The sequence below is a fragment of the Nannizzia gypsea genome, genomic scaffold (assembly GCF_000150975.2).
Source record: "Nannizzia gypsea CBS 118893 supercont1.5 genomic scaffold, whole genome shotgun sequence".
In the NCBI taxonomy this organism is placed as follows: domain Eukaryota; kingdom Fungi; phylum Ascomycota; class Eurotiomycetes; order Onygenales; family Arthrodermataceae; genus Nannizzia; species Nannizzia gypsea.
The window spans coordinates 62,345-86,991 of NW_003345197.1; the positions used below are offsets into that span (position 1 = coordinate 62,345).

General features: G+C 47.0%; 10 protein-coding genes across 10 annotated transcripts; 5 read left to right on the forward strand and 5 right to left on the reverse strand.

Annotated features, from left to right (window-relative positions):
- Positions 1-340: 340 nt before the first annotated feature.
- MGYG_05869 (oxidation resistance protein 1) lies at positions 341-1,618 on the forward strand (the record flags this gene model as incomplete). Its single annotated transcript, XM_003171274.1, has 2 exons — positions 341-1,404; positions 1,477-1,618. 2 exons carry the CDS (start codon positions 341-343, stop codon positions 1,616-1,618), a joined length of 1,206 nt encoding a protein of 401 aa, XP_003171322.1.
- Positions 1,619-2,089: 471 nt separating this feature from the next.
- Positions 2,090-4,727, reverse strand: MGYG_05870 (hypothetical protein; the record flags this gene model as incomplete). The annotated part of the gene is made up of 5 exons (XM_003171275.1): positions 2,090-2,123; positions 2,202-2,962; positions 3,022-4,452; positions 4,518-4,588; positions 4,709-4,727. 5 exons carry the CDS (start codon positions 4,725-4,727, stop codon positions 2,090-2,092), a joined length of 2,316 nt encoding a protein of 771 aa, XP_003171323.1.
- Positions 4,728-5,303: 576 nt separating this feature from the next.
- Positions 5,304-6,581, reverse strand: MGYG_05871 (tRNA (guanine-N(1)-)-methyltransferase; the record flags this gene model as incomplete). The annotated part of the gene is made up of 1 exon (XM_003171276.1): positions 5,304-6,581. The coding sequence occupies one exon, from the start codon at positions 6,579-6,581 to the stop codon at positions 5,304-5,306; it is 1,278 nt and encodes a 425-aa protein (XP_003171324.1).
- A 234-nt stretch (positions 6,582-6,815) lies between these two features.
- On the forward strand, positions 6,816-7,442 carry MGYG_05872 (NADH:ubiquinone oxidoreductase 14kD subunit; the record flags this gene model as incomplete). The annotated part of the gene is made up of 4 exons (XM_003171277.1): positions 6,816-6,866; positions 6,967-7,073; positions 7,158-7,310; positions 7,400-7,442. 4 exons carry the CDS (start codon positions 6,816-6,818, stop codon positions 7,440-7,442), a joined length of 354 nt encoding a protein of 117 aa, XP_003171325.1.
- Positions 7,443-7,872: 430 nt separating this feature from the next.
- MGYG_05873 (KapL protein) lies at positions 7,873-12,170 on the reverse strand (the record flags this gene model as incomplete). Its single annotated transcript, XM_003171278.1, has 11 exons — positions 7,873-8,552; positions 8,613-9,211; positions 9,262-9,404; positions 9,462-9,720; positions 9,772-9,875; positions 9,926-10,150; positions 10,205-10,276; positions 10,348-10,472; positions 10,528-10,993; positions 11,055-11,243; positions 11,319-12,170. 11 exons carry the CDS (start codon positions 12,168-12,170, stop codon positions 7,873-7,875), a joined length of 3,714 nt encoding a protein of 1,237 aa, XP_003171326.1.
- Positions 12,171-13,021: 851 nt separating this feature from the next.
- MGYG_05874 (PHO system negative regulator) lies at positions 13,022-15,489 on the reverse strand (the record flags this gene model as incomplete). The annotated part of the gene is made up of 4 exons (XM_003171279.1): positions 13,022-13,663; positions 13,731-14,049; positions 14,102-15,030; positions 15,106-15,489. The coding sequence occupies 4 exons, from the start codon at positions 15,487-15,489 to the stop codon at positions 13,022-13,024; spliced, it is 2,274 nt and encodes a 757-aa protein (XP_003171327.1).
- Positions 15,490-16,152: 663 nt separating this feature from the next.
- MGYG_05875 (superkiller protein 3) lies at positions 16,153-20,524 on the forward strand (the record flags this gene model as incomplete). Its single annotated transcript, XM_003171280.1, has 3 exons — positions 16,153-16,268; positions 16,346-16,513; positions 16,603-20,524. 3 exons carry the CDS (start codon positions 16,153-16,155, stop codon positions 20,522-20,524), a joined length of 4,206 nt encoding a protein of 1,401 aa, XP_003171328.1.
- A 77-nt stretch (positions 20,525-20,601) lies between these two features.
- MGYG_05876 (hypothetical protein) lies at positions 20,602-21,369 on the reverse strand (the record flags this gene model as incomplete). Its single annotated transcript, XM_003171281.1, has 1 exon — positions 20,602-21,369. One exon carries the CDS (start codon positions 21,367-21,369, stop codon positions 20,602-20,604), a length of 768 nt encoding a protein of 255 aa, XP_003171329.1.
- A 315-nt stretch (positions 21,370-21,684) lies between these two features.
- MGYG_05877 (hypothetical protein) lies at positions 21,685-22,518 on the forward strand (the record flags this gene model as incomplete). Its single annotated transcript, XM_003171282.1, has 1 exon — positions 21,685-22,518. The coding sequence occupies one exon, from the start codon at positions 21,685-21,687 to the stop codon at positions 22,516-22,518; it is 834 nt and encodes a 277-aa protein (XP_003171330.1).
- Positions 22,519-23,331: 813 nt separating this feature from the next.
- On the forward strand, positions 23,332-24,618 carry MGYG_05878 (hypothetical protein; the record flags this gene model as incomplete). Its single annotated transcript, XM_003171283.1, has 2 exons — positions 23,332-23,543; positions 23,631-24,618. 2 exons carry the CDS (start codon positions 23,332-23,334, stop codon positions 24,616-24,618), a joined length of 1,200 nt encoding a protein of 399 aa, XP_003171331.1.
- Positions 24,619-24,647: the final 29 nt, after the last annotated feature.

Sequence of the window (24,647 nt, forward strand, 5' to 3'; positions counted from 1 at the left end):
TGAATATTGGATATCGGCGTCCCAGACCCCAGCATTTATCGTGGCTGGATCATTATACCTTCGGGGAGGCCCACTCAGTAGCAAGTAACTAAGTAGTGAACTAAGTAGTTGGTTTATTTATTCAACGGTTCGCCTGAACATGGTTGTTTGTTATTAAATTTTCAAGTTACTAGTTGATGATATTTAACTAACACATTTCAACCAGCCTGGGTTCGACAGAAGAGCTGATAGTGATATAACTAAATAAAGAACCGGCATCTTTCTACCCATGAAGCAGAGCCTCTCTAACCGCCGCAATCGTTAACTAGTTCACGCCAAAACAGTTAACTATCTACCTCTTATGTCGTCGACCTCAGGAAATAGCTCCGACTACCCAAGGGCAAGCAACTCTAGATCTCAGCAATCGCAACAACAGCGACCCTCGCCGCAGTCAACATCTTCTTACCTGACCTATCCCGTTTCCCATGTTGTCTCCGGTATATATCGACGGCTTACAGAGCCAGGCCCGCCTCCCTCCGCCCGCTCGCTCAACCCCATGAGTGACGCCGCAGTTTTCACTCCCCCACGCCGCACAGCTTCCCCGTTCCACCCTCCGCCACTGACGCCGCTTACCCTCGAATGCTCTCCAAGTGATACGGGCCGGCTCCTTACACGGTCATTAGCTGAGGAGATTAGGCTGCTGGTTCCTCCTCGGCTCCAGCTCGTGGACACATGGAAACTGGTATACAACCTCGACCGGGACGGCGCATCCCTATCTACCCTCTATGATAAATGCAGAGAGCACTCGGAAATAAGCCGACGCGCTGGATACCTTCTTGTTGTCCGTGATGCCTCCTCGTCTCCATTTCCTGGGGCCGGGAATGCCAACCCTGCTGGCGGCGGGGCGACTACAGGTGGTTCATTATTCGGTGCCTATCTTACCGATGCACCACACCCTGACTCTCATTATTACGGGACTGGCGAATGTTTCCTCTGGCGGGCTAGTGCTCTTTCATCTACTTCAGTGATACCAACTACTATTGCAAACGGGAACAGTACAAAACCTGGTCAGTCCTTGCGCGAGAGTTTGGAGCAAGCTGGCCTGCCTCCACCTCCAAGTGCGGATACTACCAATATTCGTGGGAGAAATACTACATTTAGAGGTGAGGCTGAGCCCATTGCCCCCAGAAATTATGGGGGAGAATCCCTTCTCCAATCTTCCACAGCGGAAGAAGGAGGCGGGCGCAATGACTCGCCCATCTCACAGACACAGGTTGGGGTCAATCTAGTTGCTAACCCCCGTGCAGACAGCAGCAGAAGTGGTACCCATACCCCAGAGCACATCAGATTTAAAGCGTTTCCATACAGCGGAGTTAATGACTATATGATATTTTGCGAGACTGGATTTCTCAGTGTAGGCGGAGGGTAAGTCGTTTTCAAGTGTCCGCCCCAAACCCTCTGGAGTGTCAATAAACTAACAATAGTACCTATTCAAAGCGATGGACACTATGGCTTATGGTTAGATGATTCTTTTGAGAAAGGTGTATCTAGCCCTTGCCTCACATTTGGAAACGAACCGCTCAGTGACGAAGGCACCAAGTTTGACGTCCTGGCCGTCGAGGTATGGAGTATCGGATAAATCATGTATTATTGGCTAAAGGGGATTTCCCCTGGACATCTGCATCTAATTCTTGGCCTGGCCTTCCTGCTCTTGGGGAGATGGCATTAAGCTGATTTTATACCCATTATGTTAATATGTTGATACTTAACTCAAACTCATCCATAGCAGCAGTCATAACCGTCTGGCAGTCATTTTCATTGGACTATTTGGTTAAAATAACATTATAGCGTAACTGGGTTATTGATTCTCTTGATTTGCAGTATCGCTGCCACATTTGTCTACTCAAAGCTGTAATCTAGCATAGAAAGTAAACAGCTAGCCTAAGAACAACTACCCTATATCTCTGCTTTAGATGACTTTCGATACAGGTGTGTCTATTTGATCTCCGGTTAACTATAACTAATACGCTAAATAGGCTATTGAAATCATGGAAAGTTATTAGAATTGAACAAGGAGTATTACATTTCGTTTGAGTTAAAAAGGATAAAGTTATTCTGCTAACCGAGATTTATCACCTTTATCACTGTTGGTTAGTTATCAGTAAGGGCTGTTAACTATTTCATTCCTTCCGAGCCGACTAGCCTTTCTTCCGGCACCAAACCTGGCTGGGGTAACCGGGGGCCCAGCAATACTCTCTCTCGTTGGCTTTCGAAGGCTCTGCTTTGCAACCATATTGACCTCGTTTGGTAGGGCAACAATGACGTTCCTATCACTTCCAAATTTGAAGTTATCCGCTTTGACTTCCTCCGCGTACCGCTTGATAGTATATGGGTCTTTGCGGCCAAGGAGGACCTTCTTCAAATTCCACGTAACAATAAATGGCCCAGTAGCGGTGACAATTGAAGTCTCTGAAGAGTCTAGGCCAGTGTTGAATTTGGCAGGAGTAAACGCAAGAGGGGATTTGGTTTCATGCTGGAATTGAGCAACATGGGCAGGCTGCAAACCCAGACGTCGAGGTTGTGGCTTCGAGTCTTTGGCAAAGGACTTCTCAAACCCGAGCTTTCCTTCGTTCTTTCCATCTTTCTGTAAAGCATCAATCAAGAGGAGGTATGTACGGCATGTAGCGAGTACCCATCGACCGTCGGCAGAGACATCTAATCCAATAATAGCCTCTCCCAGTGCCGGAATGTGGGTCTTGGCATTGACGCCCAGTCTATCAAACATACGGATGTCTCCCTTATTTGAAGCGACAGCAAGATATCCCTTCTCAGTGGTAGACGCAACAGAGAAATCATTTTTGCTGGCGTACTGTTTTAGGTCTGCATCCACAAGCTTGTTGCCGGACAAACGGGGGTCGATGCGGTAAAGAGCGTTTTGTGATATACCAACGAAGGGCTGCGCAGATGTCATTTGGGAGAATTTCTGTATATATTGTCAATAAATCAGATAATATAGAACATATGCTTTTTGATGTGACTTACCGTTTCAGGGGTGAAAGACAACACTGGGATATCATCGTGTACTTTCCACTCGTCGACGACCTTACCGTACTCCAAATCCATACGATACAGAGAGTTTGGATTTTGCTCATTCTGGAGAATCATGTTCGCGTCCTCCGCATGGAGCATGACCTTCTTAGGGCTGAACAGCTTGCCATCGGGGGTTTCAACCTTTGAGATATTGGTTGAAAACTCGAGGTTGTTGTTAGGGGTGTGCCTGAAGACACCAATCTTTGACCCCCTCACAACAAAGGACCTGTCATGTTTATAACCAACAGCGAGCTGAGAGTTGACATTCCCATCCTCATCTCGAGTGGCAACATCGTCTTCATCTTCATCTGTGTCGTAATGCTCACTCCTCTGTCCTTCATCTTCCTCCTCTTCCTCCGCTCTCTCTCTCTCTTCGGCTTCTTCCTCTTCTTCCAGCTCCTTCATGTCCTCCTCTCTCGTATCTTCCACAGTGAGATCGTTAAACGCTTCCAGGACATAATCGCGATCATTTTCTTTAGTTTTGGCCCATTTCGTCTCATTTAGGCGCTCCCATAGCGCCTGCATTAATCCTTCCTGGAACCGTTCTTCCGTGGCCTGGTCTTTAAATCGTAGAAGCCAAGAGTAAGCCGAGCCATCTTCTGTATAATGATTGAAGATAAATGAGAGGTATTCGAAGTTAAACACTGGGTTTATATCGCCAACAACAAGCTGGCCAAGCCATTCCCGGTCTGGGCCCGTAATTTGTAGCCAGTATTCCCAGGATCCAATTTCAGAAACTGTTGCAGTGACTAGGGGGTCCTGGAGGACGAAGGTTCCAGTATTAAAGTCGAACAAGTGAAGCTCAGCCGTCTCTTTGGCTAGTACCTCATTTGCGGTCGGAACGGAAGCGGACGGCGGCGCAACAGTTTGCTCTGAGGTCTGTTGCTGGGTTCCCTTGGAAGAAACAACCTCTTTCGCCATCGCTGCTGCGGATTCCTTGGAGGTTGGAGAGGTCGAATGGGGAGACGTAGCGATTGGGCTGGCCGTGGGAATTGGGCTCTCTTCCTCGTCAAAATCAAATTCCTGGAGCTGTTGATCCGTTGCTTGCTGCGCACTGCGGCGGTACTTGCGCTCGTACTGACACTCCACCGCCGCAAGAAGAAATGTCGCGACTTTTTCCTGAGGTGTTGACGGATCGCAGACGAACTCGTAGAGGTCACCGACGTCGCCACTCAAGTCTCTCCATGCAATAACCTTCTCGCCTTCTTCTCGCAGCTCAGACCGAAGCCGAAGGCTTTCGTCGAGCAGAAAGATCTTCTCGTCCTTGTCGCCGCCGAGTGCCTCAAGCTCCCCGCTTTCGTCGCCTTCAGCAGAGAGCTCTTCTTCGCCCTCTTCATATGCCGCTGGATCACTAGCTGGTACTGGAACTCTTGGCCGGTCCGTCTGATGCTCGCCGCCGCGTCCTTGAAAATGAGTTCAGAGTAGCCCTTGGGGGAAAGCGGCCGAACGATGTACAGCTGTCCCTGGGGTATTTCGATTATCGATTCCTTCGCAGAGTCGCCGAAGATGAGCTTGCTGACTAGATAGTTATACTACAAGTCAGCCGGTTGTTCAAAAGCGAAGCGCCGCCACCTGCTGAGCTGTTGCTATTGAACGAGGGGCAAGGAAGACTCCAAACTAACAACCTGGAGCTGCTTACCGTTCCTGAGCATAAACATGGTTGCTGCGGTGGCTGGTTAGTTGGTTAACTACAGCTCACCAGGAGAGTCTCCAGGCAATAGCGAAAGCGAAGCGTCAGCTCGGTGGTGAGTCCTAAAGATCTTTGCAATTTCATTTCTCTGAGAGCGTAGTTCCTCGTCGGTCTTTTCTCGCTAACTAAATAACTTGTGCCTCTTCTTATCTCCTTATCTTCGTCACTTGTTGCTTTTTCTTTCCTTCTTCTCTTCTTCTGCTGCTTTTCGAATGACGCAAAGAAAAAGGAAGAGAAAAAGAAAAGAAGCAGAAGAAGAACTAAATAAAAGTAATAATAATAATAGCAGGTGTGAGTGGCAATAGCTGGTGATAGTACTACGTTAGATCTGATACTCAAAACAGTAGCAAATCTACCAACTACCACGGAATATCAATGTTTATGCCACTACACTGCCTGTGCTGAGAGCATCAAAGCATCAATCAGGGGGAACGGTGTGTTATTTCGATAGCCAGCAGATATAGGATTACTTTGCGTCCTTCAGGGTTCCCCGAGACAGAGCGAGCGTTGGGGGCTTTCTCCGTCTTTTCCTTCGTGCTCCTGTTCATATGCTACTCGCTCCCCCGTGTTCTCTTTCATGACTTGTCAGTTCTTCTGTCTCCCTCCTCAAATCTCCTTCTGCTTCTTCCCCATCATCCTCCTTTGCGTCACCTTCACCCTCTCCTGATTCAGATTCTTCGGCCTTTTCTCCTTCAGCATGGCTATCATGTCCGGCATCGGTACTCGCAGGAGTGGACACCTCACTCTTTAGCCGCCCTCCTTTTCTCTTTGGCATCACTTGAGAGAACGCTTTGCCCCAGTCCTTCAGTTCGAGCCACTTTAACATTATTTCCATAACATGGTTGGTAGCTAGCACGAATCGACTAGCCATTTGCATGTAGTCTCCGATGGGCAGTTTGGCGGTTTTCATCCCTTTAGCCATGGCCCGCTGATAGCAGATTCCCTTATGTCTGTTTTTATCGACAATTCCCCCAATAATGTAGGTGCTGTACGGCTTGAGTTCCGTCAGCGTCTCTGGGCTGTCGCTGGTAAGATACACTACTTCTCCTTCCTCCTTCAGACCCTCTGATTCGGACTTCTCGGCAAATGCTCCTTTTAAATTTGGATGGCGTATATCATGCATACGCTGTTGGGCAGATGTTGCCGCTGCAGTAAAGTCATCCTGGGTTATCTTAACACCGGCCCAGTTCTCGTGGTTTTTGGAAAGCACAGTATCAAATCGTTCTTTGAGCTGGCCATGGAAAGATGCTATCACTAGGCTGGCCCTGTAGGGAGCCTTTGCATTATCCGAGTATGACCGTGTTATCTGGGACGATAGTGACTTGAGCTCAGTATCGTGCATGAGGTCATCAAAATCGCAGTCAATTATAAAGGTAAGGGGGACATTAACTGCCCGGGCGCGAGCTTCTCTCCTGATCTTATTCTTATCGGGCAGTATCCCTTCAACATGCACTCCAGGCGTCAAGGCCACGCCATTGGCCTGAAGCTCGGCTTTTAGGGCTTTACTGCGGTCTCTTTTCTTCTGCAGCTTCTCCTTGCGATATTCTTTTCGTCTTTCCCTTTGGTCCTCCCACCTGCGCTGCTTTGCGAGCTTTTTCAACTGGTTCTTAGACAGCGCCGGCTGCTGCGTCTGATCCGCAGCTGCGCCTGTATTTACGGCAATTTGAGGGCACCCGTCAGCCTTGGTATCAATTTCGGGTTTATCGCCAATGCCATCATTTGACGGGTCTCGGACAGCCCTTGACACCGGAACGTCTACAGGAGAGTCTCCTGCTGCGTGCCCTGTCTTCTGTAGTTTGCTTGGCCGTTCCTCTGCTTCCATGGCTGGAATATAGAAAAATCCAAATGGCCCGGCTGGCTGTCAATCGTTGCTTCACCTTCAGCTTTTTAGCAGAAGAAGAAATGAAAAGTCGAAAAGTTGCCTTTCCACCAATAGCGTGAAGGCAAAAACTCATATCACGTGAGTCGACAAGGTCCGCTATCAAATCGTCAACTTCAACCTCGACCAAACATTCTCCATCACCCACCGGCGTGTATCCTTCTTCCAACCGTCACAATGCCTCAGGATATGCCCCCTACTGGGGGATATCGCCCCGTCCAGTACAAGGTGCGCTCTTGTTTTTCATCCCAAAGCCGTTGAGCCGCCATTGAGCGACGGGCTTCCAAATTCACGGTACCGAATGGCTAACGTCTTCAACCCAACATAGCGCAACGTACCTGTTCGAGGGTTCCGCCCCGTCTACTATCTTATTGGAATGCATGCTATTATGGCATATGGCCTGTATAAGCTTTTCATTGGTACCCGTGAACGAAAGTAAGTCGTCGGACGCCGCTGCCGCCTCACCCTCCTACGTCTCTCGGATGAATCATGCTAACAAGGCTCTTTTTGCACAAACAGCGAACTTGCCCGGGAGAAGATCTGGTCTCGAATCCACCTTATTCCACTCCTTCAAGCCGAGGAGGACCGAGATCAAGCGAGACGGTACTTCGCAGACAAGGCAAGAGAGAAGGAGTTGCTTGGAACCGACACCAAAATATACAACTCTGACAGGTATGTCATTGAGCGGTTTGCACTAGCTCTTATAGCTGGCAGTATCATATTTTCCGTCAAGGCTGCTAACTGTTTTTTCTCATTCACAGATTCGTGAGACCAACCTTCATGTATACCCCGGCTCCTAAATAAATAGGCTTGTCTGTATAAATATCTACCATACAGTTTCTCGGTTTTTCATATTGATTACCACCTCGCTAGCAATGGACACCAGTGATTGATTCTCTCTATCAGTGCCTCTAACTTTAAACGTTTGGCATTGGGGTACGATGACAAGACTCTTAATGTGCAGGTGATTGTTTGTCCCAGGTAACTGGCACCAGGCAGACCTTGAAATCTTTCGGTATGGACCTTTCAAGACCTTGTAAGATGAAAATGAAACCATGTAAATGTACGAGAGACAAAGAAATGTGAAGAGAGAAACAAAAAAGATGCGCCTCCTTCCTTCGATTCAATCGGAGACTGGTAGTATAGAATGATAATGGCTCTAGATAGAGTACCTCCATCCTTTGCAATAGCTAAATTCGGCCGGATTAAACAAACTCGCTCAATTTTGTAACTATTAAGCCTGATTGAACATGTCGGCTACGAAGGTTAGGTCTGCCCCGTCATTCACGTCGACTTTCTTAGCTTCTTGGCCCTCCATTTCTGTGGACATATATCGCGCCTGCATTGCACTGCGTTCCTTTCGACGATTAGCGGCCGTACCCAAAATACGTCCTTGCTCACTGATTCTCACGCCTCGTACGCCCTCTAGCAGATCCAATACGATGGCTTTCTGTTGTCGGCTTGAGGCTGAAATGTGAAGTGCCACCTCTGCTGCTTTCACTTTCTGTTCCAGCATACCTGGTAGGCTCAGAATGATAGCCCTAGGAGTGTTTGTGGTCGGACCATATAAAATCCATATGGAAGAAATGAGCTGTGCCAAATCCTTTTGCATGTCCACAAAATATGGATCATGAACTGAGTTTATGCAAGCTTTCAAAACCTCAGTGCTGATGAATTCCCGGATAGTAGCTGCAGTTGGCGTGTCAGTCGCAGGAACAAATTCCGTTAGCATGGATCGAATAACGCGGGTTATAATAATGCAACACCGAGTATCATGCATTTGCAAGGCATGCGTGCAGAATAAAAGGACCGGCTCAAGTATTTGGGTAGATGATATAATGAAACTTCGCATTGTTTCCGGTTGTTCTCCATCAGCAGCCTTGAGTTCTCCTGTTTTTGAATGGCCTTGAGCTCCTTCTTATGTTAGCAGCCAGCTCTGTTTTGATACCTATTTGAAAGGAGCAATATACAAACCTTCTCGCTCGGGGTCCAAGAAACTAGCTACCATGATGACTGCAGAGTATGTCAACTGCCTAAGAATACTCTCATCTTTCATTTCTTCAGTTAGATCGTCGTCAACGGCACCTATCCTTCGGCGCTGGATCATATCCCACTCGCTAGTGACCTTCTGGTCAAGTTGTAAAAATAACGCGGACATCATTGGAGGCAGGAAAGCCGCACGAGCAGCTGATGGGCAATCATCTATAAGACATCGTGAGATATTTAAGAGAACAGAAAATTGATGTGAGGATAGGGAGAAAGCATCTTTGTAAAGCGCCTGTGAAAGGGGAGCGGGCAGCTCAGGAAACCCATAGAAGTAGTTTTCTAGCCTGCTCATGCTAAAAAGAATTGAATAGCAGGCTTCTCTGACGGCTCTCACTTTCCCACGGACGGATGATGAAAGCCCCTCTAACGTGGTCTTTGACCCAGCTATTTTTGAGTAAAATTCTTGTCTGCTCCCACTGGAGATACCAGCTTGCCAGAACCTGTCTGTCAAAATTCGACCAACAACTGGACGCATGTCCTCAGGAAGTCCTTCCCAGTTATCAGGATTATGAAAAGCATGCGCATGACTGGTAGCGTTAGAAAATGTATTAATGTTCGTATGTAGCGATGAGCATACCTGATAAGCTGGAGAATGGTTGGCAAGATTAAGGGGATAGTATCTTTCCACAAGTCAAGAGCAATCTGGTATGCTGGCTCATCTTTCTTCACCTTTTCTGTTGATACAGCAAGAAGCGTGCGAGTGGGACGGAGAGGTAGTTCCTGCAGGATGGAGTTTGTCAGTTTATACTATCATCAAAGCTCCACTGTTATAAATACCTGAAACTTTTTGCTTAAATCTTCCTGGATATGTATGCCTTCTGCATCAAGCGGGACGGCGGTCCAGTCCTCTAGCTTCTGTGCTTCTCGTTTCTGAAGGTAAGGGCGTACTTTATCCAAACCAAGGATCTCATAGAATCCCTTGAAGGAGCCCAGTATCAGCTTGAGTTCTTGATTAGTCCACGCTTGTTTGATAGGGTCAACAAATGAGTTCAATCGAGTCTGTCTAATATACGGCTCCACGTTCCGAGCGCGTTGCCTAAAGGAGGTTAGATACGTTGTAAGCAGCTCAAGAATGTGTAAAACGCACATGATAATCACAAGGATCGCAGATAACTCCATATGAGGGCGTCCTTCATCATTCGGCCTTTTCCCAATTTCCTGAGCTTTTTGTTCCAGTGGCTCGTAGTAATTCTAGCGCAGAGGTAAGTAACTGTCGTGACACTGAGAACGAAACTACTTACGGCAAAATAGTCTGCGTATCTAATAGCAAGCCTCCGAATTTCGTACGTGGCCATACTATAGAGTTCCCTCACAGACTCCGAATACGCAGAATGCTCTGGATAATCGGGGATCTGGACCATCAATATATGCTCAAGGATTTTGAGAGCATAACTTGGTCGATCTACCAGCGCCTTAGCTGAAATGTCGACGCATAACCGTAGTACTCGTTGTTTTATGCATGGATCCTACTGGTTGTTAATCCTTAATATTCTAGCTCCGACAGGGGTTGTCAAAAGTACCTCGAAATTACGGTTCATGAGGCCCATAGCCCAGTTTTCAAGTGCGCTCTCTAGGTCCAGACGCTGTTGTTCCTGTTTACCTTAACATCAGCATTATTCATAGGCCTACCTCCTGTCGGGATTATTAACTAGCTGTTACTTACATCTTGTTGAGGGTTAGAGCCCAATGACCCTTTCCATTTGAGATAGCCCTTCAGCATTGCCTCAACTACGGTAAATTGGATATCGGCGCGCAAAGCAGGTATTGACTGCTTCTGAAACGTGGCCACTGTCTGAATTCAGCTGGTTACTCAAAGAGAAGGGTAAAATATTAGATTTCTTACCATTGAATCCAGCACTCCCTGCATATACATTGTTCAGGGCGCTGTCCACCCCGGAGAGGATATGAGGAATGGCTTCAAGTGCGTGTTTCTGAACGATAACTTCAATTACTTGACTGCAGTATCGTCGATAATTCCCAACGAAGGCGTGGCGTTCTGGTATGGTATCAATGTCCTCGTTGAGAAATACCATAGTCGGGTCGTCGGAATCCTCTGGTAGAGCTTCGTATCGTATGAGGCGCTGCGAACAGATTTCCAGGAGCTGCCCTATTAAATTGTTGACAATATCCAAGCCCCCAATGTGGCTCGAGGCAAGTAATCTAGACCACGAATGAAGTACTGGTATAGACACAACAAGGCTTGGATTCCGAAGTATACTAATAAGAAAGGAGAAAAAGCTAGGGAGGTCGACGCATTTCGTGAAATCAACATTTTTCTCCTCTAGGAAACCTGCGATATAGGATACCAACTGCGAAAATCAGTTAGCTAGACATATTTAGATGTCAGCTCGGATTCAGGGAAAAGCGAACCTCAGATAGTTTTTTGGATATAGAGTATTTTGATTCAACAATATTCTCTGCGCTGACTATAGACCATTCGTATAACTTCCTTAGGAGGTTAAGATGGTCATTCCGGTATATTACGTTCACAAGGCTTTGGAATTCCTCAATGTTATAAGTTGACCGCCCATATAATGAGTGTAACGCCTCAACTGCCGCCTACATTTAGCCGATCAGTATACATCATATCGATTGTTTCGAACTTGTAGAGGTAGCAACAACTGCTCGGCTTACCAGAAGAACCGCATCGTCCTCCACTTCAAGGGCACTGCAAATGGCTGTCACACACTGGGATGAATCAATAGCCATTGGTATAACCCAGGCAACGAACGAACGCAGACAGCTCAAAGACTTCAATGCACAAGATTTGGCCTCAGCAGATGCATGGAAATTCCGTACACAGTCACTTAAGAAAGATGAAACCCTGAAGAGCCAGCCCTCACTCCCGCTGCGGATTTCAGTATGATGGTCCCTTGTTGGGTACGCCACCTTGAAAACGTCGTGCGGTGTGCAGATTTCCACTAGAGCTCTGTTCAAATCGGTTCCTCTGAGGGACGACGCCGTGTCTTCCTGGTGTATTATATCCTCCGATAGAGTCTCCAGCACGGTCAGCACAAACTCCTTATGGGTAAAGGTGGCACCCCATAGTTGTACCAGCGACTCATCCATCCGGGGCCATTCCAGTCCCCAGGTACGTTTTGCAAATTCAACCCATAATGAAGCCACTTTGTTGCGGATGTAAGGAGGGTCCTGATATCGCAGTCCTTCAGCCAGGCTCATGACAAGTCCCCTGGTATGGTTCACTTCATCTGGAGTTAACTCCAGGAATCTGTACCGCAGGACATGCTCCAGGAGCGACAGTCCAAGGTGCTGGACTACGGGAGAATGGCTCTTGTCTGCGGCCAAAAAGTAGCCATTCTGCACGGCGGCCTTTTCATGTTTCTGCTGCTCGAGAAACTCCGATGCTTGCTTCCTGACTTCATTAGAGGACGCAGGCGAATGTATGACATCGAGCGCCTGGATGATATTAGCTAGTTGAGGGGCCGCGCCCTCGTTCCCATCGCCCGGCTGGTTAGAGTCAGCCATGCCACCACCGCAAGCTGTTTCGGTTTCCGCGGTCGGCGAGACCTGTTCGCACGATGTCTATGCAGAGGTATCTTTTTTTCATATATTTTGTTCCTTTTGGAGGACGCAGCCGAGTTTGGGTCAGATCTCTCTCTCTCTCTCTTTCTCTCTATTTATTTTCTTTAATCCTTTGGTTGGCGTTCGTGCCTGGAGCCGCGGCGAAGAATTTTCAACACCAGATTTCAAGGTTGAACCGGTAGGCAGTGTTGTCCGCTGAGTGTGTAGGTAGTTAGTTTTAATGTTTAGACTAGCTAGATATGAGAAGGAGATAAGATAGTGACAGGAGACGCGAGGTTTTGGCAAAGAATGGCACCTATTTAATTATAGGTTTCAGTGGTTGGTTGATATGTTTACCCAAAAGCTCTTTGGCCGTTTGTTTACAAACCCTAGTCAACTAGCTAGTAAAGCATGCCTGGGTTAGTAAGAAGTGAAAGCTATCGGCCCCAGTGCACATCAAGCACCGGCGTTGGAAATGGATCTAAGATATGAACGCATCACACGTTGTACTAATAAATATAGTCATAACTAGGAGAAACGCTGAAGAGATATTGAGGTTGGAGAGATGGCGCTTACCATCATGCTACGTCCTACAAGCTGCTGTACCCCAGACATGCATGGGTTTATCAGGTGTCTATTCGCATGCATCATCCCCAGATTGGGACGGTGTAGAAGCCAAATATACAAGGAAACGGCATGATGGAAGCACAGACATCAGGTTGGGAAAGAAAAGAGATAGCAAAGGAAAGTAGACCAGAAGGAGACAGACCGAAACAAACTCCAGAATATATCGACATAACTCCGGTCTAAAAGATTTACATTAAAATGCACGAATGCTGCTTGCATTGTTCAATGTATCCTTCTTCGTCATGCGGGTTGACGACAGCAGAAAGCTCGCGTTTGACGCCGTGGATTTGTATGCTCTGGTCTCCCTCGGCATGCCACCATTTCAAGAACTGAACGCTTCCGTGCTGGAACTCTTGAGAGAAAATCTCCCATTTCCCTCCACTTACGGTGACCGTGGATTTATCCTTTGGAAAGTGCAGTTCCGGAAGGAAGATGAGAGTCGGTGTAGTAGAGACGGTAGACGAATCAGCAGTCAAGGATAGCGTAAAGGTGCAATTTTGAAGATCAAAACCATGTTTCGTTATGCGGCCATGGACGGCCTCGGGGCCAGGGCGTACAAATGCTTCAACGGCACGAAATCCTCGATGTTCTCCGCCTTCTTTTAGCTGGGGCTCTGTGGTAATTGAGGCAGCAGGGAGAGCTGCTTTCAAATTACTCGGTTCAACCCGGATCGCTTGTAAGTCGACTCTACTCTGTGAAAATGATGGAGAGGAAGGGTCCAATGTAGTCATACCAGATTCTAAAGATTTTGCGATTGGCAGCTCTAAATCATCTGGAGAGTAGATTGATAGATCCTCGCCGTTCCAGTTGTCTCCCCACTTGTGCGAATTCTTTTGTTTTCAACAGTCAATAACTAGTTCTTCTCCGAATCTGGGTCAAAGAGAATATAACTCATACCTCGCTAGCATAAGTCCAAAGACTATACCCATTACCCCCACAACCCTCGATGCCGAAATGGTTTGCATCCATAGCACTTATTTGGCTAGAATAGTCGCCAGTCTTGTACGCATGCTTGTCATCCATATCATAAGGAATGCCGGTTTCAGTCAGTAATAGCGGATGATTGCCCATGTTTTTATAGCTCTCTTCGCGAAGATAATGCAGTTGGTCGCGAAAGGAGTTTCGAATAGCAGTTTCACCAATTTTAAGGCCAAAGGCTGGAATCCAGTACTTGCCGCGGAGTATGCCTACAACATCAACGTTGTAATATCGGTTCCTATGGAGCTGTTAATAGAAATTTCTCATGCTTTTTCATTATATTAACTTACCAGTGTTTTGACATGAGGGTAAGTCCATCGTAGAAATGGACAGCATGGACCATGTTCGGGTCGTCGTCCACAGTCCCCTTGATGGTGGGCGGGATTTCCAGCACAGGTGGCTGACAGAACATAATTGTATCGTTGTGAACACTTCTTAGAGCATCACGATACTTCCGGTAATGCTCCATGAAATATGTATTGATGAAACCTTCATAATTAAGGGCTTCTCCGGTTCTAGGGTGCGTGCCAAAGTGGCCACTTCGTAGGAGAGTAAGCGTAGCAGGGTCCCAAACCCCATGTTGCGCCCAAATACATTCCCCAAGCTTCCACTGTGGATCTCTTTTCCATCCGTACTGGTCCGCACGGTCAACTTTGAGCCAGACTGACTTGCCTTCTGGGTCAACCAGCGTCCGGCCTGTTTGGTGTGGTCCGAAAGTACCAAACTCCCATTGAGTCACTTCACAAGGAAAGCCTGAGCCTGTCATCATTCCTTGAAAAGCAGTGGGAGATGTCCCAAGCTGCAATTGTTGATCGGCTGGAATAACAGAAATATCCGGTATCCCGATCATACCCCTATGAGGCTCATTGACATTTTCCCATCCAATCACCACATCATCCTCCAGGCCCCCAGCCTCATGAATTCTGCTTGCCAAGTGCTTGCAGGCAGCAATGAAATGATCTTGAAGGTAATCCTGGATATTCATCCCATCAATTATTGCCTTCGGGGCAAAGTCTTTCCCAGCCCAGAAGAGGGTAAACATCGTCTGGCAGACAAGCCTAGTATAGTTTGTACTCCAGATCATCTTTGGGAAGGCCGCAGGGTCTGGGTACGTATTTTGGACCAGAGCGGCTTGTGTGTCGTGGAAATTTCGGGGATCAAGCCCGGCAGCGTACAGTGTCCATATTGGGGCTCCAGAACCGCCTGAGAAACGAGACCACTAATAGGTGGTAGTTAGCCGGAAGATCATGAACAACTAGGAGCTGTATTCCAAGCGATGGCATCCTTTACGTACCACATCCTGATGCGGATCCATATATACGTAGAAGCCATAAGTCCCTGCGATCCTCAGCAGCTCTATGGTGAATGTAATCCACTCTTCGTCATACTGGCCGGGCCCGGCGTGCTCGATCGCCTCCCACGTAAACACATACCGGATGTGATTGTACCCCCATTTCTTTAGCCTGGAGAAGTGTGCGTGTGAGTCCTCAAGAGTAAACGGCCTATTTACAAAAGAGACATCGTCCCCGTTGAAGAACTCATTCGCTTCATGAGAGGGAACGTCCGGGATTCTCGGGTATTTCGCCGTTGCATCGAGATTTATTCCTCTTAAGATGACTTCTCGGTTATGGGGGTCACGGAAAACGTTCCCTTCGACTCGGAGTCTGAGAGGAGCCATCAGTTGTCTCGTTGACACAAGGCTGGCAGGTAACGGTGTATGGTTGTGGGCGCAGCCAGAGGAGCTCAGCTCGATTACCAGCTGGAGAGCAAGGTAGTTCAGTTAACTGGTTAGTTAAAGCACGAAAGAGAAAGAAATCAAGTCATTCAAAAGATGGCATTAACAGAAAATCTCCTATATCACGCACCGCACTCCACGCCGTATATAAATATTTATAAATATATCGCGGTAGGGCAATAAAGACGGCGAGAAACAGCCTCTCCCAGGGAGAAACTGGCGGTTGCACCGGAAGTGCCGAGTGACCATCGCCCAAGCCGGCTCGTGGACACTTACTGCATTTGGGCTCCACCGATGGCGCAGTGACTAAGCAGCTATGCGCGAGCTTTAGAGGGGTCACTTGAGTATAAGTCATGACCCCGTTAAACCTTCATATGACTAAGGCTCACTTGCAAACCAAAGAGTCAACAACAACTTCAATCCATGTCCTCGCTTCGGCAAGTCTTATACCCAGGTACCTAATCTATGAGTGTCATGTACTGCCTAGGAAACAACACTACGAGACTGGTGATTTAGGTGGAACCTGGGAGTAAAGAGCTACAAATTAGGTACCGAGTGGCTAGCTGCTACTACTACTGAGGGTGAGAAAGGGAAGATTTGGGAACCATGCCTCCTAAAAGCGCTTTGAAGGCGATTAGGGCAGATCTAGATGCAGGAGACTACCCCCAGGCAGCCGCAAAGGCATCTGAACTTTGCACTCAGGATCCCCAAAACTACCATGCGTATGTTGCTGCAGTAGCTTATCACCCCATTAACTAGTAAAGTTATGCAACAGCTGATTCAAATGCAACCTTAAAAGGCACATCTTCTTAGGCCTGGCAAAAGACAAGCTCAACGAGTACGATGCATCCGAAAAGGCATATGAGTCTGCTATCAGGATAAAGGATAGTGACAAGACCGCCTGGCAGGGCCTGGTTGCACTCTACGAGTCGCAGGGCCCGAAACGATTGGAGAGCTATTCTCCGGAGTAGAGCGCCTCTGCAATATCTTTGCGGATACGTATGTCTATTCTTGTGCCCTGAACTATGACGATCAAATAACTAACTCATCCTCTAGCGAGGATTATACCCGAGCTCACGGAGTGTTAGACAAGTATATCAACTTCGTGAAAGTTCAAGGGTCTAAGTTTCAATATATACATGCCCTTCAGCTACAGCTACCTACCAGCCGTATCTACAAGTGTGTAGAAGGGCTAGCTCCACGGCCTTCGGAAGCATACCTTCGTGTAGCTGAGCTCGCCGAACAAGAAGAGAAAGAGTTCATCAATCGCGAAATAGGCGAGCGGAGGACCAGGCTAGGTGCAAGAATCGATCAGGTCACTACAGAGGTAAAGCGTGAAGCTTTCAACCGAAGTATACTCAACGAAATATACCAAGGAATTATTGATTGGACACATGACGACGAGACGCGCCGTTCTTATGAAGAAAAGATCCTTCAGAGATATTGTGACCACCTTTGTATTCTTCCTACCAAGGAGAAAACCGCAAGCCGCGAACTGGTTCTGAAGGCGGCGCGCGATATGGTAATCATCAAGCACCCATTCGAGCTGGCTTGGAGAATTGTATTCGACTGGAGCGATACTGAAGCTCTTTCTGGCCTGGATGTTACCTTGCTTAGGGATTTCATCCGCTTGTTCCCCGACCATGGCCTTAGTAGGATACTCAATGGGTTCCTTAACACTAACCTTTCCCCATTCCCTCCCCAACAGGTGGAGGAAACTAGTGATGCAACAAATACGATAGGGAACTCCGAACTTGAACCTCAAACAATGGTAGAAGATCATCTGTTAATAATGGCCGAGGGCTTGGACCAGGCTTCTGACTCAGTCTTGGCTCACCGAATCATGGGAGAAGTATATTCTCATCTCGAGGAATTTCAAACGGTTGTTAAGGTATCTCGAAGTGGTTTGACTATCAATTCTAAAATACGGCAAGAAACGGGCCTTAGGCTCCAGAACACTGTTGATTCACTGAATATCCTGCTTGGTACTGCTCTCATTCCATATCAATCCCCTAGACATCACCCAGAAGCAAAGGCAATATTTGAAGATATACTTTTAAGGAAACCTCAAGAGGACAGCTGTCTCCTCGGGCTAGGCCTGATTTTAGAGGAGGGCCATGACTTTATTGGCGCTATGGCCTTACTAGCTCAAGCCTTGACGAGAGATGAAAAGAACGCGAAGGTTCGCAGCGAGTTATTCTGGTGCAAGGTTCAAAATGGAGAGTTGGCTGCTGCCTTAAAAGGGTTCGAGGAAACCTTACCCTTGGTTCAACCCCTGGATTCACGCTGGCATAACCTACGGGCCGAGGTCTTGTACCGCCTTGGATTTTGCGAATGGGAGCTGGATTCGTCCGTATCAGCCAGGAAGAACCGCAATGGCGCCTATTCCAAGTTTCTGGCTTCCATCCAAGCAGATATGAACTACGCACCAGCCTACTCCAGCCTTGGAGTTTATTACGCGGATTATAAAAAGGATAAGAAAAGAGCCCAGAGATGTTTCCATAAAGCTGTGGAACTTTCATCTTCCGAGATAATGGCAGCTGAGCGTTTAGCTCGAGAATTTGCTGGCCAAGGCGAATGGGACCTGGTTGAGGCCATTGCTCGAAGGGTTGTGGACTCAGGAAAAGCAAAACCTTCACCCGGATCCAAGAGGTCTGGCTATAGCTGGCCTTTTGCCGTCTTAGGTGTCGTTGAAATAAACCGACAACTCTACGCAAAGAGCATTGTCCATTTTCAAACCGCACTACGAATATCGCCTAATGATTATCAGTGCTGGGTAGGCCTGGGTGAAAGTTATTATAACTCGGGGCGATACATTGCAGCCACCAAAGCATTCCGAAACGCGCAATCATTAGAGTGCACTTTGCCCGAGCCTGAACGAGGCCAAATATGGTACTCAAAATACATGATGGCAAATTTGGAAAGAGAGCTCGGGAACTACGAACAAGCCATTACGATGTACGAAGATGTCATGCATCTGAGGAGCGAGGAATTCGGAGTATCTGTAGCGTTGCTACAAACTCTAACTGAGAGTGCATGGAAGGCAGCGGAGTCTGGATTTTTTGGAGAAGCTACCCAAACAGCGAAGCGAGCAATCGAAACTGGCTTGTCTGTTACAACTTATCATCCCAATGGCTTCAACTTATGGAAGTCAATTGGTGATGCCTTTTCTATCTTTTCTTGGGTGGGCGACAAGACTTGCTGCATGCCAATCACGTCTTTTAAGGCAGTACTCAATACAGCCTGTGACACTTCCGCTTTCAATATTCTTTCCGAACTTGACGGAATCGGAGAGAGCTTTGACTCTTTGTTTGAAAATTTGCTGAGCAGTAACAAGTCGGACCCGTTACTTTCCATATACTCAGCCATTTTAGCCTTCAAATATTCGCTATCTGCTACTACAAAAGATACCCACGCACAGGCGTTAGCCTGGTATAACTTAGGCTGGGCGGAATATCGAGCTCACACACAACGGTCATTAGCTTTGAAGGGTTCAAGAAGTGGCAGGCGAAATGGGTTCATCAAAGCTGCAACCCAGTGTTTTAAAAGAGCAATCGAACTTGAAGCTGGCAACGCTGATTTTTGGAATGCACTGGGTGTCGCGACTGCGTCACAAAGTCCAAAAGTAGCCCAGCATGCGTTCGTTCGTAGTCTTCACATCAATGAGAGGAATGCATTCGTATGGGCTAATCTTGGAGCGCTTTATCTCCTAAACGATGACTATCAATTAGCAAATGAAGCCTTTACGCGTTCGCAGTCAGCTGATCCAGACCACTCTAATGCCTGGCTAGGCCAAGGTCTATTGGCTATGCTTATCGGCGACGCTATCGAGGCACGGGAGCTATTTACACATGCCTTCGGGCTGGGGAATGCGAGTGGAGTTTTCCCAAAGCAACAATACGCCATGTCAATGTTTGATGACATCAGTGCTAGCGCTGAAGCGACAGCAGCCCAACTACTCCAGCCTCTGTTTGGCCTCCATCAGCTGCGCTACGTGGAGCCTTCCGAATTATTCCATTATCATCTTTCATCCCTTTTTGCTGAACGCACTGGCGATCTTGAAGACGCCATCTCAGACTTAGAGATAGTGTGTTCAGGGGCGGAAGCAGAATACGAGTCAACAGAGTCCACCAATTCACTGCTAAAATATGCACAGGCATCCGCTGACTTGGCACGAATACAGTTAGGACGCCTTGAATATGAAAAATCTGCAGACAGCGCAGAAATAGCGATAAATTTGTCGTCGGAAGAGGGTATACGTGAATGCCATGAAGGGTTATACCAGATAATTAGACTGTCAGCCCATTTAACAGCTGGCTTGGCATTCTACTATCTTGGTCGCATGGATGAATCTATTGAGATGTTCCGTAGTGCTATTCAAGAGGCCGACAGTTCACCGGATGTTACTTGTTTGCTTGCACAGGTACTGTGGGCGAAGGGTGGAGACGAAGAGAGACTGGTTGCTCGGGAACAGCTCTTTGAGAGCGTTGAAAAACACCCTGAGCATGTGGGATCTATCACTTTGCTAGGGGTCATTGCCCTTCTAGATATGGATGAGGACGCCATTGAGGCTGTGGAATCAGATCTCCAAGCTTTGAGAGTAAGAAGTGACCTAGATACCCATAGCACTGGGAAAATTGTGAAGCTGCTTGCAAGCATTCCCGCTCTGAGATATGAGGCCGAAGTGGAGACAATGCGTACATCTGAAATGCTGAGACAAGCTGCAACGTCTATAATGATTTCACCAAGCGAGCCACGAGGATGGATGGCCCTCTCTTCAATGTCGACTGAAAAATACGCTGCTGAGATGGCTGTTCGAACAGCATTGGTCAACATTCCGCCCCGTGGAAGACTCAACGCCGAAGTCGTCTGCCAGGCATATTCACTAGTCGGGACAAGGAAAAGCGCATTAAGCGCGATCATGGTGGCACCTTGGTCTAAAAATGGCTGGGACGAGCTGAGCCAGTGTTGTTCCTGAATTAGATCCCGGCGATTTCGTTCTCAGCAGTAATACTAGATATTAAGGTGCCGCAATCATCCTAGGTCTAATAAACATCATGCTGAACCGGTATTTTCTGGTGGGTTCAGTGCCGATAGGAGTCTTCTTTTCCGACCAGCTTTCCATTGGCTGTCTAGTCCTTCAATTTTACCTCCAAGGATTGTAACACATTCTGGATCTAAAAGGGCCATCCCACGCGCGACAATAGCATTAGTGATCAGTAGCTTTGTTCCAATCGCTGTTTCTCCTATTTTTATTGCATCTAGAGGTTTCAGCTCTATAGCTGTTACCTTCGTGCCTTTGCAGTCCTGCAAGATGAGTCGGTGCGGCCCTCCTAGTTTTGCATGCTCCCCAGAACTAGCGGATGGTGCCGATTGCCTTCCAATAGCATTTGTAGTGTTCATGGTACTAATCCCTTCTTCAACCTCGGCGGCTTGTGGTACCGTTCTAATAACTTCTCTCCCCCTTATTGATTCACCTCTCTCAATCCTCTCAATAGCTTCCACTTGGCTCCATATGCTAGTTCCAATGTCTTCTATATCAAAGATTTGGACAGGAACAGGCCCAGATATGCACCTTTCCTTGATGCTCGGGTCAGTGACATCTGTAGGCAGTACCTGCCTCAAGTTTGAACTTGGTATCTCAAGTGAATTGGTAAAATCAGAGGCAAGGAGTCGGAACAACGCAGTTTGGGTTAGGGCAGCAAGGGGTGTGGTTCCCGGCCGTTGGGCAGAAAGAAATTCTGAGAGCCATACTTCCGAAACTGGCAGCGACTTCGTATTCAGAAGGTGGTCCCTTATGTAGGTATGTGGATCTGGTGCCATTGGCCCATGAATCTAATTGTGAATGTGATGCCTAGAGGCAAAAAGTACGGCATTGGATGTCGTGTTTGTTCATCAGACGCGTAGCTGGCAGAAGTTGCAAGGACTAGCAAGTTAGCTGGTTAGTCATAAATTAGTCAACCAGCCAATAACTAGTGGTTACCTGTTAAATAACTTAGCTATGCACGGACCATCACTGCTACCTAATCACCGTCTCATCCCGATATCATCGTCCATGGGCACCAAACAATATCATACTTTAGATGATCAATTCTAAAACAAACCACCATAACAATCTTACCATTCCCTGGTTTTATCATGTCAACTGTATCCTCCCCTCGACCTTCAATAGCGTCTGCTCAGTCCCCAACACCTGCATCATCTCGCCGCCCATCAGTCGAAAGCACTACCTTCACACCCAGAGCAGACCCTCCAAGTAATACACTACGGCGGAACAGGGTTGCCTTACGAGACTATTATAACTTGCACCCAAACAGAACCGAACCTTCAAATCAATCGAGGCCAAGGAGCGTTCCACCTACACCAGAGGGCCCATTGCGTCCTGCAAGCCGAATCTCGAATAGCGAACTTGACAGCCCAGATTTCGATGCAGATGGCTATGTGGCCCACCTACTTGCTACCTCATCCTTGGCCACTATATTACGAGCTGAAAACTCCCTTGTCAGTGACATCAAAACTTTGGATGGGGAGCGAAAGGCGTTAGTCTATGACAATTATTCGAAGCTTATAAAAGCTGTTGAAACTATCGGGAAAATGAGGTCGATTCTTGAAGAGGAAGGAACCCCTGTTCTAATGACAAAAACGCTGGCTCCTGCTGTTGGATTTGTTGCGGATACTGCTATGTCACTCATTCGGGAGCAGGAAGAGTTAAATCAACCTAGCGATAAACCAACCCAGGGAAATGAGAAACAGACCAAGACAATAAGCCCCGAAAAGGCAACCGTATTATGGGCGTTAGATACCCCACACCGATTGAAACGATTACTAGACTCTGGGAAAAGAGATGACGCAGAAAATGATTGGATTGAGATACAATCCCTGCTTTCAATTTGGGGTGAGGTTAAGGGGGTCAAAGAACTTTGGGCTAAGTGCGAATTACTCATGGTCAATGAGGAACAGTCAGACACATGAAATACAAAATTCCGCCCACTCCAAGTCGACAATAACGTCTGTAGGAAAGCCCGGACTGCTCCCATTTGCACTGGGACAAAAATAATTCGAGAAGCAGGATATATCTTCATCTATTCTGCCCCACTTATATCCGTCCCAACGTCTGAATATCCTGCTAGGAGAACATCTATACGATGTCTCTAACCCAGATTTCAATATTTGGTACGATATCGGGGAGCAAGCAGCAATTTGTTCTCATACTGGACTTCAGTACTGCGTAACCTACTTTCACGGTATATGCCACATTGACAAGGCCTTTATCATTTTGAAAGTTGACAGGTCATGCTACCGCAGCACTCCTGGATCACTACATTAATGGACATTTATTTGACTTAAGCCGTAGCTATTTTGATGTTTGCTGGCAGTCTTGAATGGAGGACACGTTTCCATTTCGACTCTTCCCTCCGGCTCCTGGAACGGCATATGCGTCTTTGGTTATAGCATTGATTGCCGCGACGGAACCTACAGCTATATAAATTAGAATGAAATGGGCCAGATATTCCAAACTTCCCATTTGTACTCGATGGCTGCATAAAGCTTAATGAGAATGTCGTCTCGCTGTTATTCAGCGAATAACTTCACTGTTAATTTAATTATTTAAACTAACTTAACCTATGTACATAACCTTAGCTAATAAATAACTTAACTAATTATATAGGGGGTAGCCGAAGTTACAACTAAATTTAACCTCGACCTTCTATGCTCCGTACCTAGCCTCTCATTATTCTTCCACTCACAATAGAAAAGTTAACATACCACATATTTTCTACAATAATGTCAATTACCAGGGATTCCAGTAGCTTTTCTACCATATTCCTCGACCAACCTCCCAGCTGTCTCCAGTTTTGCCCAACAGCCCCGGATTTTGTGATAGTTGGGACTTATCTCTTGACTGTCGATGAATCTAACGCCAACGATTCATCTCCTGAGTCGTCTCGCTCAGGCAGTCTTCAGCTATTCAAGCTAGATACTCAATCGTATCATCTGTAAGTTTCTTTTCCTAAACCTATAGCCTGCCTCCGAGTTTCTAAAGATTTAGTCGTAGATGATGTTAGTCACTAACAAGCGTCTAGCTCTCAGGTGCAAAGGCTGGCGCTCCCTCACGCCGTATTTGACCTCCAGTTCTCTCCGCATGATCCTTCCCTCTTTGCTATTGCATTGAGTGCAGGAAAAGTGTCATTATATAAAATTGAGAAATTTCCAAAAAGTGCTGGGTCAGAAGTTTCTATATGTTTTCTGAATACTCTCAGAGTGCGCAACGATGACACGAAGCTCAGTTTATTCCTAGCTTGGGTTCCACCCTTTCCCATAGAAGCAGATGATACTGTCTCACCTACTGTTGGCTTTGCTGTCTCATTTTCCGATGGGCAGGTTTCGGTTTTTCGGAAGGATCATGCGTCTCTCATGATAGAACAAGAGTCAATCAAAGAGACTTGCATGGAAGGTATTCCAATTGAGATTTGGAGCTTGGCATTTCAAAGGAGGAATGATGGTCAACTTTTCCTTTTCAGCGGAGACGATTTTAATCAGGTCCGGAAATTCACTCTTTCCAATGACTCTGATTTTGACACCGACAATCTACCCATCAACGATCGGGGGAGATACCATGAAGGTGGTGTTACTGCTATTTTACCGCTATGTGACCAAGATGGAGAATCAATCATCCTTACGGGTAGTTATGATCAACATGTTCGAGTATATCGATTCGGGACTCGCAGACAAGTTCTTGCAGATCTGGATCTTGGTGGAGGAGTTTGGAGACTAAAGCTTCTGAGAATCGAGAACAAGCCCGTGGAGCCTTCACAGGGAGCCTTGACTAGCTATCTCATCCTTGCTAGCTGTATGCACGGCGGAGCCCGGGTAATCAGTGTGACCTATTCTTCGAAGAATCCAGGAGCTGGAGGCACATGGGATGTCAAAGTTATTGCCCAATTCACTGAGCATGAGAGCATGAATTATGCTTCAGATGTGTGGCAGAATTACAAAGAACCAGGTAAATTGCTCTGTTTATCCAGCAGTTTCTACGATAAAAGGGTGTGCATATGGGAAGCAACAGTATAATTATTATGAGAAATCAACTTGACTGGGCG